This window comes from Sander lucioperca, chromosome 16, assembly GCF_008315115.2.
Source record: "Sander lucioperca isolate FBNREF2018 chromosome 16, SLUC_FBN_1.2, whole genome shotgun sequence".
Lineage (NCBI taxonomy): Eukaryota > Metazoa > Chordata > Actinopteri > Perciformes > Percidae > Sander > Sander lucioperca.
This window is the reverse complement of record NC_050188.1, coordinates 22,487,772-22,502,159: the sequence shown is the minus strand read 5'-3', so window position 1 is coordinate 22,502,159 and position 14,388 is coordinate 22,487,772. Positions and strand designations below refer to the sequence as shown.

Here is a 14,388-nt window from a genome sequence, read left to right as displayed (position 1 = left end):
AAGGCCCTGAATACGTATGTTCTCAATCATCTTCATATTTAAAATGAATATATTGAATGGATACGAAAAGGTCTCAAGGTGATAGTATTGGATACTGACTGTATGGTTCCCGAACCTATTAACTAAGTCTAGTATGGATGTGTTGTTATTTGATTTACTATAAATAAACGGAAAGGAAGAAGATAGATAGAAAAGAAAGTAAATGTGTGTGTATGCATGTATGTATGCATCTGTGTCTGTGTATGCATGGGTATATGTGAGCTGTAGGTAGGAAGTTATACGGTGTATGTGTATGTAAAGAAGAATTGTGTTGAATTGTTTTGTATTTAACTAAAAGATAAAAATAGAGAAAGGGGGTAGGACTAGAAAAGTTTGTTTATGAACTTCTTCTTACTCCTTTTTGAACATGGGCATTTCTTATTTGAATTATATATAATAACTTTGGTAGATTGTGCTGAGAAGTACATGTTCATTTGTTACAATGTACATTTTACATGTTCAAAATAAACTAAACAAATGAGTAATGAGGTCCTACATGAACACACTATTTTTTGTCAACGTTAGAAACGCTTTGGTTATTTCACAGAAGAGATTTCTGTGTTTTGTAGTCGGGGGTTAGCGTTGCCCAAGATGACTGCGAAAGCATTTTTTTTTCTTTTCTTTTTTACCCCTGAAGCAGAATGTTAATCCGTGCAGCCAGACCATACTCCAGCGCTGAGACAGCACTTTGGAGATAGCTCTGGCAATGCAAGACTAAGTAACATTTGAATCAGAATCTGATGACAAGCACCACAACAAAAAGTATTTTTTTGTAGTGATACATTTGTAATAAATAATATATTTCTTTGGCTTAGATTGTTGCTTATTCAGTCATAAATCTTTACTGTTACAGATACTTCTGAATACCTCCACTTACTTACTCTTCCTGTAAAGTATGAAATGTTTTTGCTGATTGCACCTTGTTCTTAGGGGCAAATATAAAATGTCCTAATTCCTGTCATTTAAAACCAACACTCTACTAATACTTTTTCAGGGAGAAATATATAAATTCACTGATGAAAATGCCAAGTCCATGTAATTGTACATTTTACAGTAAAGTGAGGGGAAGATTCTGTCAGTCGGGTTACATGAGTCCACTTGCTTCGAATGCACGTTTCACACATTTCTAGAAATAACGTGCAATATGTTGAAACATGAAAGAAGAAGGCACATAACCCTGCTACAGAAATGTCATTCTTCAACCAAGTCAGTCTGTGGTGCTTGAAGATAAGGTGAGAAAATGCCCAATAATAAATAAAATGACAGAGGGATTTACTAGTGTTTGTGTATTCAATGTGGAAAAGATCAGTAGGAAATTAAAAAAATAGATATATATTTAAAAAAGTGGAAAAAAGTACAGGAAGAAGGAGAGGAAGGTAAAGACACCCCATACCTGTAGGACTTTGCCTTGAGGACTCTCATCAAACAACAGAGCCTGCTGGTAGGTGGGGTCCAGATTCTTCTTTACTACTTTGGTTTTCTTCTTGGCCAAGCACACGCCATTCTCCAGCACATACACCTTCACGTAGGTCGCTGCGGACAAAGCAACAAAATACAACACGGTGAAAATCCTACATGGCCATACAGATTGGACAAAGGAGCCACGTTAATAGAATTAGAATGCATAAGTTGAAGTCAGTTCAGAGTACCTGGTGTGTTCTTGGAGCCCGGTTTGGGGGTCAACCTTCTGGCCTGGTTGACCTCCACCTCCAGCTGTCCTCCTCTGTCTACCATGCCTACATGGACATCCCCTGTGAAGGGAAAAACACACCATCTCTAACAATCCAATAGAAATCTATATAAGCAGAACCAAAAACTCAAGTTAACCGTCGTGTGCTATGAGCTTTGGTTCACTGGGGTTGCAATGGCCAATATCTAACTGCAGAGGGCAGTACGACACAGAGCTGTAAGTCGGTCTTCACAACAAGGTATGGTGGCGCACAGTGCTCTGTTGTGCTGTTTTTCACAAGCAATGACCTTTGCATGAAAGATTTATACCTCATGCAAGAATAACTTAATCCGTGCTGAGTGAATACACTAGTATTGTGCAGTATTTTTAGACTCTGCTGTGCATCTAACAGTTTGCATGTGGGTATATGATTGTAGATTTGATTCTCCGTCATCCTACAGTCGAACAATATTTTGATTCTCGCATATTACAACTTTATTTACCTGTTGTTGGTTGCTGATCAAATTGATGCTGTTTTTCCATTGTTTAACAGACCTAAATCCTACATGAGTGCAAAGAATCTCATGAGATCTCAGAAAGAATCAAACAATGCTAGACGAGAATGAGATGGACTGAACAGGCGAAGATGGCGTTGTTGGTCTACAGTCTATCCCACTTGGCTTACCCATGGGGGGTGTAGCTAGCGTTTGCCGGCCTACGATCTGAGCGGGGCCTAGTCCATCCAGAAAGTCACTGAACTGGCTCTCAGGCCCCAGGCGTGTGGTAGGGAAGACAAAGCTGAGAGAGAAGAAGCAGAATAATGATGAAAGGGATGGATACTGAATATGCATAGTTTGATGGGTGGATGAATCGCTGGTAGGATACTCACGTTCCATCAGAGCTGTTTGAGTTGGTGCTGCCGTCAGTTGAGTCCTTGCTGCCTTGCCGTGTCACTCGGTTCCTCATGTCGACGGCGATGCCGGTCTCTGTGCTCCGTCGGATGGTGCTGCGAAGCTTCTTCGTCCCGCCGTCTGAAAAACACAAGAGGTCACAGCTCCTGTTTTAAGTGCCCTCATTTCAACAGGACAATCCATTAAGCACAATAATCAGAGGAAGATGTAGAGATTTCTGATAAGTAAGTCAGGTATTACACAGCACCAGTGCCTGCATGATAAGCCTTTCTTTCATGGGGACATGCTGCCTGTCCATTTAGGAGCGAATTATGAAAAGATCCAAACCCCTACATATCTTTTTCTGCAGATGTAAAGATAAAAGTAAACAGACGGAGAAACAACGGAGGATGGATGTTTCTGTCAAACTTTTTTATGTCTGTGAGATGGGCTGAACAAGAAATATCCACGTTTGCTTTTTTAAACACACTACAAAAGACAAATTCAGGTTAGCCTTGAGAACCCCCATCTCCCAACTATTTACTTTGAAGCAAGTTCACTCAGGCAAGAAGGCAATCTCACCTAATTTCCACTGGGATGTCCCCACACTATTGAAAAATCTCTCCATTTTGCAGGTTTTGCTACAACCCATTTTAACAAGTACAGCACATTTTACAATGGCTGTTGTGAGTCAGGACGCAATAAGCTTAAGGGAGACTCCTGAGCCTGACTTGCGTGGTAGAAACGCACACAAATTGGCAGCTTGAGGAACGCTTTGAGTGGCGGGGTAGAGAGAAAGTCTGGAGGCTGAGCTGAGAGGTGGGAGAGGGAGGGGGAAAGGTATTTAGGCTCAGCTCTGCTGACGCTAGGTGAACAGGATCGAGCTGGAGAGCTGCTAACCCCACAAGAAGCTTTCAGGGCATCATCACCTGTAATGACACACTGTATCTCTGTGTGACTTGACATGCTGAGTTCAAAGTAGTAAGCACAGTTGAAGTGATTTGGGTTTATGATGTGACATGCACACTCATGCAGTTTTAGCAGACAACCCTTCCCTTATCCCTCCCATCACTCCCAAATCTATCCTGCTGTCATTCTTGCAACATTACCCAGAGTTCCCAGGGTCCAAAGAGGCATTGCAGGCTAACATCTCACCGATGCACCTCAGGGCACTTTACACAGACAGACAGACAGACACACACACACACACGATGACACTAGAAAAGCACTAGTGTCTATACATTCACACCTTTGTGCAACACACTCGCACACACAGTGTCTGCACATAATCTACAGCAGTCTGGGCGAGGTGTTGACAGTTTAGTCAGACAGGAGGATGAGAAAGCTGCTGTGAGCCGTTGTGTCGGGCTAAACTTGCTTTATAAAGACCTCTCCAAACTCTCAGACTAATTTCCAGGACTTCCCTTTGACAGGGGCTTTCTAGGCTGGCACATTTTTTTTTTTAATCCTGCAGTAGTAGTTTTAAATTCTTGAAAATGTCTTAAACCTTTTAAAGACAACTTTTCCCTCTTCAACTTGTTTATTTGGAGGTAAATCACTGCTTAACAAAGCAAAAACGAGACAAACTGATTAACTTTCTCAGTTTCAGTGCTGCGTCTATGCAGCTCATTATGACACATCTCTCCTCTATAGGAGCCCAGATAGTTGAACGGTACGGTTACCAAAGGAGACTTTTAACAAGCGGTTGCTTATTGTTGCCAGTTAAGAGCACACACAGGTACAGCCGTCCCACTTCATTAGCCTGAGCAACTCCAAGCTCATTAAGCATCCTCACCGTGCCCATCTCATTGCCATGACAACCACAGACACCCTGCATCATAGCGATCACTACAGAGATAAACAGATCACAAACAAAGCCACTTAATGAGACTTTGGGGGGTGCGGAAAGGAGGAGATTGAACAAGAGCAGAGAGGACCTTGAGAGACCGATGAAGAGTGAAACAGGGGAGAGAGGACAAGTAGAAGTAAGTGTTGAAGAAATTGGGCTGAAGAGGAAGATGAGAATGATGGGGTACCATGGGTGTTGGAGGCAAGGAGAGGGGTGCTGCTTTCTGCTGCCTTCTATTTATAATCCTGCAGTCAAGAATATTTCCAACACAGTGTGTGTGTGTGTGTGTGTGTGTGTGTGTGTGTGTGTAAAGTGTGTATCCATGTGTGTTGCAACTCCATGCTCTCCTGCTGCCATGACAACCCCCGCCCTCAGATCTGGACCCAGACAACGCCACCTGAGACAAATGGCGCCATGGCGACAGGCTCATCCCCCATCACTTTTTTTTTTTTTTATTTCCTTTATCGAGGCAGCATTTCACAGAAACTTTAGACTGAAACGCCGACTAATACCATCACTGCAGCAGTAACCTGAACTCTGCCTGGCTCATACTTGAACCGTACAGGTCTGCTGATCAAGAACACAGCATTTAAAATTAAAATAAACATTATTAGCTTACAACTGTGTATCAAATGTGTCTATAAGGATGTTGGATCTGTCAAAAAACCCTTAAGAGCTAGTTTACAGCTCTTTAAACCCATCTTTGAACTATCAAGTATTCACTACATACTATATACTACAAAGTATTCATTTAACTTCATATCCACACTTGTTACTCATTTGATAGCCGGCTTCTCCCCTCTGACCACCCCCCCCACACACACACACACACACACACACACACGGTGCGAAGCAGTGATCTCTTCCTTTCTATTTAATCCCCTCCTCCTCGTCTGCGCTTTCCCTCCATTTGTTTCCATGGCAATGCCGTCTGCATTGCACCAAGAGCCCCGGCTGGCGTGTTCGCTCATAAGCCTTTCCCCTCTCTCCGTGTCTTTCCTCGCTCGTATTGTCCTTTTCCATGAGGCTTACTCCTTAATCAGCCCCTGCTTCTTCTTCACTCTCCGTCTAGAAAATTAGGTTCTCCCAACATTCTTCTCTCATTCATTACTGCTCTTTGTCTCCAGCTCTTAGTTAACTTACTGTCTTTTTTCCTATACATACACTCACTGATATGCACTGATGCTCCTTTATTTGCTTTATTCCCTATACTTTTATGTCCCCTCTCGTAGTTCTCAAGTCTTCTGGCCGCCGTCCATTTTTATCACATAACTTCTATCTCTTTTCCCGGTCCATCCCGTCTGAATTATTTAGTGTATTTTCTCCTCTCCCTCTGCTGAACCAACTTTGTAATACAGTGTTAACATCAAATGCACACACATTCTGGAAGGAGTAATTAAGAGGTAGTCTGACATATATGCCTAAAATAACAACGTTACATAAGCTGTTGTGCTTTGCCGTGCTAGAGGAGAGGGGTTCTTGGGTCTTTGTGTGCTCCAAGGCTGTTAAAGGTGTCTCCGGTTGGCTTCCCTATGATGAGTAATAGATATTCCCTGAAGACACACTCATGAATCTTCACACAAAATGTGCAGACCAGGGAGCGATCACACGCTCAAAACTTTCTTTGCGTGTGTAAAAACCAAAATACTTATGCAAGTAACGTTTGATAATCACAATAAGGCGAGATCAAGTCACAGGGAAGAAGATTAGGATGAGAGAAAGACAGAAGTGATGGGGATGGAAAGAATGAATAGCTCAAGTGGAGAGAATTAATAGCAGGAGGGGTTAATAAAGAAAGGTGGGATTAATTAAAAAAAATGCCAGCAATGCAGAAAAGAGCCACACACTGTGACTGCATTCACACTTGCACATGATATATAGCTTCTGTGTGTGTGCTAGTGCATGTATGTGCTCAGCAGATCATTAAAGCTGCTCTGACATTTGGAGAGAACACTGATGAAGCGTCTCTCATTATATGCTGTAATATAGAATGCTGTTTTTAGACTCCCTGGCTGCGCCGGCATGTCTATTGGATGCACCGGTGACGGCAACGATCCACTATGCATAGCAACAGTAACCAAGCATGAGTGTTGGAGATGAAAGATCTGATGTGGTATCTTTACCACCGGACCCCTGCTAAATTTGGACAAAGGGAGGATTCAAGGTAGAAGAATAAATAGGATGATGTATATATGAATCGGTGATTCAGAGCCATATTCATGTATCATACAGTTACATAAGAATATAGCCAGTGAGTCTGTTTTTCACAGTATATATATATAACTATGATTATGTCATGCTATTTGCTACTGTGCCTCACCATTGATGTATTTAGAATCCGCCAAATTATTACAATTGTATGTTCTTGGTTGCTGCTGTATTGTTGTTATTGTATGAATAAGAAAATGGAAATAATAATGTTGCTTGTATGAACCAGTGCAGTCTGTACCCAATGTTGATCTGCAATAAACATATTTTCAAAAAAAAACTATGAATATAATACAGAGCATTCATGTAACTTGAAACCGATTTTATAGTACTTTCTATGCCGTGTACTAGGAATTAAAGGGACCATATTAGCCTACAAATGACATTTTCTCAGTCGCTTTGGTACATTTCTCAAAAGTAAATATCTGTGTCAATGAACATGTCAGTGCCATCAGAATGACAAGTCCTTGTGTCATTGTAAGACAGTCAAATTGCTTAGTTAAGATGTTAATATAACAATGTACTCTGGAGGGATGTTCTGATGTAAACTATGACTAAAGTTTTGATGACAATTATTGTAAATTGTAGGTTACACCTTAGTGTATGTGGGAGTTTGATTGCAAGAGACTGGACAAGATTCACATTTACGCTTTTACTGTTTGTACTGTAATTTGTTGACAGACCATGTCATTGCGATACAGAAAGTAAAAGACAGCACTGCAGCACAAAGAAAAAAAACAAAAATGTGAACATAGGACATCTCCTTAGGGAAAACTGTCCATGCAGTGCTGTAGGAATTACAGTGCAGTCTTCCTACACCTCCTGTATATACAGTATATATATATACTTGCCAGTTGATGGTTCATGAGATGCACCTTCGTTAGAGAAAGTCAAGATTCACCTGGGAGCAATTTACCAATTCAGGACAGATTTAGAAAAAAAGTCTAATGGAAATGTATAGAAATATGCTTGACATATTATGACAACTTGTTCAACCATTTTGCATGTAAAGACTTATGCTATGAACTAATGCCTAAATGTTGTGGGGGGTGAGACTATTCAACAGAGATCCATTATAATACATTTTGATCAACATGACATAAGCAATTGATAATGTAGGAAACAGTAGAGAATTGTACATAATCATTTGCATGGATGTACCAAAGCATTTGCAACTTGTTCAAAGAAATGAGAAACTGCTTTTTTGATGTGCACAAGTGGCATAATGATGTGAAGATGGAACAGGTAGTTTTGAGAATTTTCAATTTCTGATCTGAGAAATGTTCCAAAGAGACTGAGAAAAACTGTAAACTCTATTCTGCAAATTAAAAAACTTATGTAGATGGAGTTCAGTGCTTTTTACCCTCCAGGACATCCCCGGTTAAAACACAGCATGAGCCTGTAACACTGAACACTAAGCCTGAATGTGAGCAGCCTTACTGTTTCAGTGCTTTGCTCAAAGGCACATAAACAGCCTGAGGAGACTCATTCATAGTACCAATAGAACGTAATGCCTCCAGTTAAGCTACAGTAGTAGAACATTTCTTTTTACACTTAAAGGCCCTGAAAACGTATTTCCTCAATCAGCTTCTTACTATGGGTAATGAGATCTTACACTAACACACTGTTCTGCCTATTTTAGAAACAGTTTGGGTCATTTTACATGATGATTTCTGGGTTTCTCACTGGTTTGATGTGGGCGGGGGTTAATTAGAAAAAACATTATGTCACCTACTTATGTGCTCCAATCAGGATTTAGCATTTTAATCAGACTCTGATGAGAGCTGGTAGGTTGCTTGGCCACTGTCAATCAAATCTGACAAAATCAAACCCACACAATCCTGATGAAGCAGGTTAACTGTGTGAGTGTTTAAGACATAGTTTGACATTTTGGGAAATACGCTGAATTCACTTTCTTGCCGAGAAGATCAATACCCCCCTTATACTTGTATGTGTAGCTGGGGCCTGCTGGCAGTTAGCTTCGCTTAGCATTATGATTGGAAACAAGGTTAAACAGCCAGCCTGGCTCTGGCCAAAGGTAATAAAATCAGACTACCAGCACCTCTAAAGCTCAGTAATTAGCACATACAGACATGAGTGGTATAAATCTTCTCATCAGACTCTCTGCAAAAAAGTGAATAAACGTATTTCCCAAAATGTCAAACTATTCCATTGAGGGCAGTCTGAGGAGAATCTTTCATAATACTAATACAAAGTAATGCCAACATTTTAGGGAATAGTAAACCCTCTTTACATCTTTATGTCTGTGTGTATCACGTGTGTATGTTTGTGTTCTTCCTTTTACATTTTTCTCTATAATTCACACAACCAGCAGTCCACTTTTCTCAGACAGTTATTTAACTCAGAGCATGCAGAGCGTTACGTGTAGCTTAGTATCCTAAGTGTTGCTTTGTCTTTAAGGATAATGCATGGGAGTTAAACAAAACTAATCTCCCGTGTTGTCTTTGCGTGCGTGCACTGTCAGTGTTTGTGAGAGTCACATCAACAGCTCAGGCAGGGACATAAGCCAGGGAGTGGTCAATGTGAGGCAATTAGCCTTTCTCAGCACCGTGTTGCATAGGAAATGGTTTCTTGAAATCTAAAACCTTCATGTATGGCAGGATGTCTGTCAGTGAGTTAATATGCCGCACGGTCTCCTGCCAATTAATTACAATGAGGGAAAGAGTAATCTAATTCAGATGTAATTTCCTCTTGATTACTCAACTTAGCGGCAAATTATGCAAGATGGCCAAACTATTTACGGAAGAAGCATGAGAAGAAACAGATGACATCGGAGGGCTAGAAACAAACTTAACATTTTAATATTTCACCTTCCGTTGATTGTTAAGCACTGAACATATACTCATCGTGTTTTGTCCACAACTCAAAGATATTCAGTTTACTGTCATAGAGGAGTGAAGAAATTAGAAAATATTCACATTTAGGAAACTGGAATCAGCTTCATAAAATATGACTCAAATCGATTGATCGATTATCAAAATAGTTAGCGATTAATTTAATAATTGACAACTTATTGATTAATCTTTGCAGCTCAAATTTCCATTTCCTTCTGATCTAATTTAACTATTTTTCAGGTAACCGTGTTCACTTAAGGCAGAATAATAAAGCAAGCTCCACTTTGTGTAAAGAAAATTACACTTAGGTCAAGAAAATGACCTAATGACCTTCCTCCAGGAAGTCATTTCTTAAGCTTCAGAGCCAGGCTAGCCTTTTCCCCGTTTCTTGTCGTTATTCTATTCTAAGCTGAGCTAACTGCTGCTGGCAGTACCTTCATATTTACATACCGACATTAGATTGGTATCAATCCTGTCCTGTGACTCTCAGCAAGAAAGCAAATAGGCATTTTTATTTTCAAGAAATGTCAAATTATTCCTTTTAATATAATTACTGACTGTAGGTGCTTTACAACTGAGATTAGTCTAGACTTTGATGAGACGCAGAGTGTGTACGCGCACAAGCACACACACTAGCAGGTATACAGGCACAAAGAAAGACAGATTCCCAGTCGAATGGTTCACCAATCTATCTGGCTAAGAATAGAGAATGGAGCATGGAGGAGTCGGTGGGCGAGATTGGGATAACATGATAGGCTCAAAGTGCGAGCAAATGAAAATAAGGAGAGATGAATGAAGGAGAGATAGAGAGGGAAATGAAGATGTCAGTGAGCTGGAGGAAACACAAAGAGGGCGATGAGGGAGTACGGCGAGTGGAGAGATGAGAAACAGAAAGGGGACAAAAAGTGATCGCCGGTCAGCTTAGCTGGTGTTAGGTAGCCTCTAAAAGCACCGGTGGCACCGAAGAGAAAGCTTTTAGAGACATGAGTAAGGTTTCAGTTTGTATGTGTCAGGAGAGCCAGTGACTTAACACACTTCAAAAGAAAAATGAGGTGAAGGAGGTGGGGTGAGGGACACAACCGAGCAGCAGTCTCACTTGAAATGCAGCTTTAAGTGCCCTTATTATGAAAAAAATCACTTTTTCTGGGATTTGGGGTGTTATTTTGTGTCTCTGGTGCTTCCACACACATACAAACTTGGAAAAAAGAGTGAGATATTTCTGAAGGTGTCCTGCCTTCAGTCTTCGGGTGAGCTGTTTAAAATCGGCAGGGCTTTTTACGTCACTAGCCGAAACGAGGTGGCTAAACGTAGCATGCTAGCTCGTTCTGAATGGCAAAACACACACTAGTTCACCATAATCTACAAAAGAACTACGTACATGTCCCTATTCTACAGGTATTCCACTCAAAGTTGGAAGTGTGCCCTCGTTTAGAAGAAGTCTCCCAGCTAATCCTGCCTTGTACTACTGCAGTTGTAGAAACAAACAGCTAGCTAGATGATGTGATCTTACCTAGCTACTGCGCATGTGCGACTGCCAACAAAGATGTTACAGCAGTGAGAGGTCTCACTCTGTAGCTAAAACAGAGACCTGAACACAGGGTAAAAAGAGGAGCTGCAGCAATGTGCAATACAACAAAAATATGGTGTTTTTTGAAAATTAAACCATGTTAACCTATTCTGGTACAACCTCAAAATACAATTATGAACCTGAAAATGAGCATAATATGGCCACTTTAAAAGAGTCAATGAGGACTTTTCCATGAGTCATAGCGAATATGAATAGCTATCATGTGTAGTTATCCTGTGAAACAGCTATTATTAGGAAAGCACAGTTACCACAGGTCAGATGCTGCAGTGATTCAACAACTTCCATTGTTGCTATTCTAACAATCCATTGCTTTGTATCCACTGTTGCTCATTTTGTTTAAAAGTCTTTTGTGAGCTGTCTTTATATGTAAGAATTCCCTTTCGGGGTAAATTTTGCCTGGAAGGATCTGATCACCGTAAGCTTTCCAAAATGTCTCTGCCAAAATTCCTAGTGTGTTTCCTAGCTATGACTCAGAAACAGAGCTAGAAGTAGGGCATGCGTGAGTCACCCCAAAAAAACACCCCAAGTACTAAAATGCCAATCTTGAAATGTTATGTTAAAATGTTATCCATAGCTATCTCCCATCTGCCTCTCATCAGCCTGTCCTGCACAGCTATCTCAATGTGGGGGAGCACAATGTTCACACTGCAGGGATTTAGGAATCTACAAAGACTTTTTATGTACACTGTAGTTCAGGCAAACTGATCAAAGCAGAGCTTCAGCTAAACATTATCCTGTCAGAGTTGCACATTATAAGCACTGCTCTTTGCTTATCAGTAATAACCAGAACTGTGGGCAAACGGCAACTAAAGACAGAAAACTCTAAAACACCGCCGCCATGATTGTCAATGACAGAATCCCAATAGATGCTAAGGCTATCTAAAGCTAGTCACATATCATGATTTAAGCATACAGTTTCCAAAGCTGTTTAGGAGTAGTAGTGGAAGTTGCATAGCTTTGGTAAAGGTGCTCCTCACAGAGAAACAAAACTTACAAAGGATTTTATTTGAGTATTTGGCATAACAAAACAAAATTTATGGCACTATAAATAATTCTCAGAGTTAGAAGCATGAAAAATGGGTCTCTTTACATTACTGGCGATGGTACAAGCCCCTTCACATACCTTCACTCCCAGGTTGGAGCTACAGTTACACTCAGCCAACTCAGAAATGATTTGTCTGATAATAGCATATCCAGAAATGTGGCTGCTATTGGTCTGAGAACAAAGTTGGAATCAATTCAATAAGCAAACTAACAAGGTTTCTATTCTTGTGTCACATTTTTCCATCTCTGTTTTTTTTCTGTGTCTCTGGTTTATTTCAGCAGCACAGAAATAAACATACCGAATACAGTAAGATTTAAATGAAGAATATCTAAAAGGAATTGTAAAGCAAGGTTGAGAAAATAAAATGGGTGGGTGTTGTGTGGGTTGAGAGAGCTAAATGGAGCAGAAAAGAGTGAGGTGATTGAGTGTAAATGTGCACCAGCCAAACGCGCGGAGTTGAAGCCTTTCACTGGGACGCTCACCAAAAACACACACAAACAGACACACATCGACGCCTGGTTTCCTTTAATCTAACTCTCCTGGTGCACTGCGTCTCATCAGAGGCGCTTGTTTCTCTGCAAGCCGCGTCCGTCCGTGCAGACTGACAGTGTGCTAAGAGACGCTCTGCTGACCCTCTTTTTTACAGCCATGGATAAACCTGCTCAGGAGATAAGACTGTTCAGCAGAGGAGTGACTCACCCATTAAACCTGGAAAACTGTGTGTGAATGCGTGCGTGCTTGCGCATGCTTTCTCCTCACCAACACCAATAATAGCAGGTAAAAAATAGAACAGACAGAACCAAAATGCCATCCTCAACACTCGCCTGTTACAAAACCCAGAATAACAAGGCAATGACACGGTGGGAGTCAGGGCTGTACCTGGAATTGCATAAGGAAACGTGAGTTACATTATGGAAGAAAACCATACACACACAGTACTTATTTGTAGAAATGCATGAGAGCAGCCTGTATCAAAGGATCTAAATATGGACCACACCTTTTAAATAACACCAGTTTTGTGAAAGTGTACTAAAAAGTGTTGATACAACATTAAGGAATATATCTATCCTAATCTTCTATGCCAGTATTTCTGGGGTACTTTTTAGTACTGCAGGGGGTACATGAGATTTTTTATGCGTAATTCCTAAAATAATTTTACTACAATAACGAATTAATTTAGTGATGGATTCCAAACATTTGAAATGTTGGCTAGCATTTAAGTGTTTTTCAGTTAGGTTGTTGTTTAGCCTAAAAGGGTCTATGGTACCTCTTTAAATAGGCTTTTTTTCTACTGAAAACATGTTGCGCTGCTCAGGGGGTTCTGGGCTGAAAAAATATTTCAAAGGGGGTACATTATTGAAACAAGTTTGAGAACCACTGTTCTACGTGTGTTCATGTTCATCGGGTTTGTTCTTTGGCCTACATCTCTATTCGATGCTGTAATCAACCTAACTTTGATACCTTAAAGGTGCTGTAGGTAGGATTGTGAAGATCCAGGACTTAGCCAAAAAATGTGAACATCGACAACTTCTCAGTCCTTCCCCCCTTTCTCCTAAGCCCCTCCCCCCACAAGGGAGAACTGTGCACGATAGAGCGCGTGTGAAGAGGGGGGAAGAAGAAGAAACCGAAACCTATTTGCAACTCGTGCACGGGGAAGGGGGAGGGGAGGACGCTATGAAATGCATGTGCCTGAGCAGTTAGACACCCCCCCCTGGCCCTGATTGGACCATCTGAACAGGGAGCTGTGGATTTTTGCAAATCACACTACAGGCTGTAGGAGCCAGATTCTTTTTTAAATTACCTGCTTCATGCAAGGGGGTAAGCTTCGCTTCAGAGCTCGAACCTCCTATGACGCCATTTTGATGCTACAAAACGATCACCCGACGTTAGCATTCCATTGACTGCCATTCATTTTGACGTCACTTTGACAGCGAATAACTTTACATCTGAGGCGTTTAAAGACTTTATTTGTCCATTGTTTATTTCTAAAGAAACACGACAATGTATAAAAGGCTCCATTACCTTGTACCTCACGCTATGGCTCCGTAGCAGGCGTTTTTGTAAAAATAGGCTAACGATTGTGTCATAACCACGCGACTTACTGTCGCATAGTAGAGAAATTACCGTATAGTACAGGAGAAGCTTGCAGGCAGTTTCGACTTACATTAGCTGTTTAATTACTAATGTTAACTAGCATTTTAGTTAGCAATAATTAGCCTGTATCCATGTTATCTCCTTACATATA

The 14,388-nt window shown here is 40.8% G+C and overlaps 1 protein-coding gene across 2 annotated transcripts in view; it reads right to left on the bottom strand.

The window, feature by feature from the left end:
- The window catches only part of rims3 (regulating synaptic membrane exocytosis 3), a 54,562-nt gene that overhangs the window by 9,928 nt on the left and 30,246 nt on the right, over positions 1 to 14,388 (bottom strand). For both annotated transcript variants that reach the window (XR_004109098.2, XM_031323360.2), the window contains 4 exons: positions 2,598 to 2,739; positions 2,394 to 2,506; positions 1,689 to 1,790; positions 1,433 to 1,572 (listed from right to left, as the gene is read on the bottom strand). Coding sequence is in view for 1 of the 2 variants with exons in the window: in XM_031323360.2 (XP_031179220.1) it covers positions 1,433 to 1,572; positions 1,689 to 1,790; positions 2,394 to 2,506; positions 2,598 to 2,739 (497 nt within the window). In the remaining variant the exon portion in view is untranslated. The remainder of the gene's footprint in view (positions 1 to 1,432; positions 1,573 to 1,688; positions 1,791 to 2,393; positions 2,507 to 2,597; positions 2,740 to 14,388) is intronic.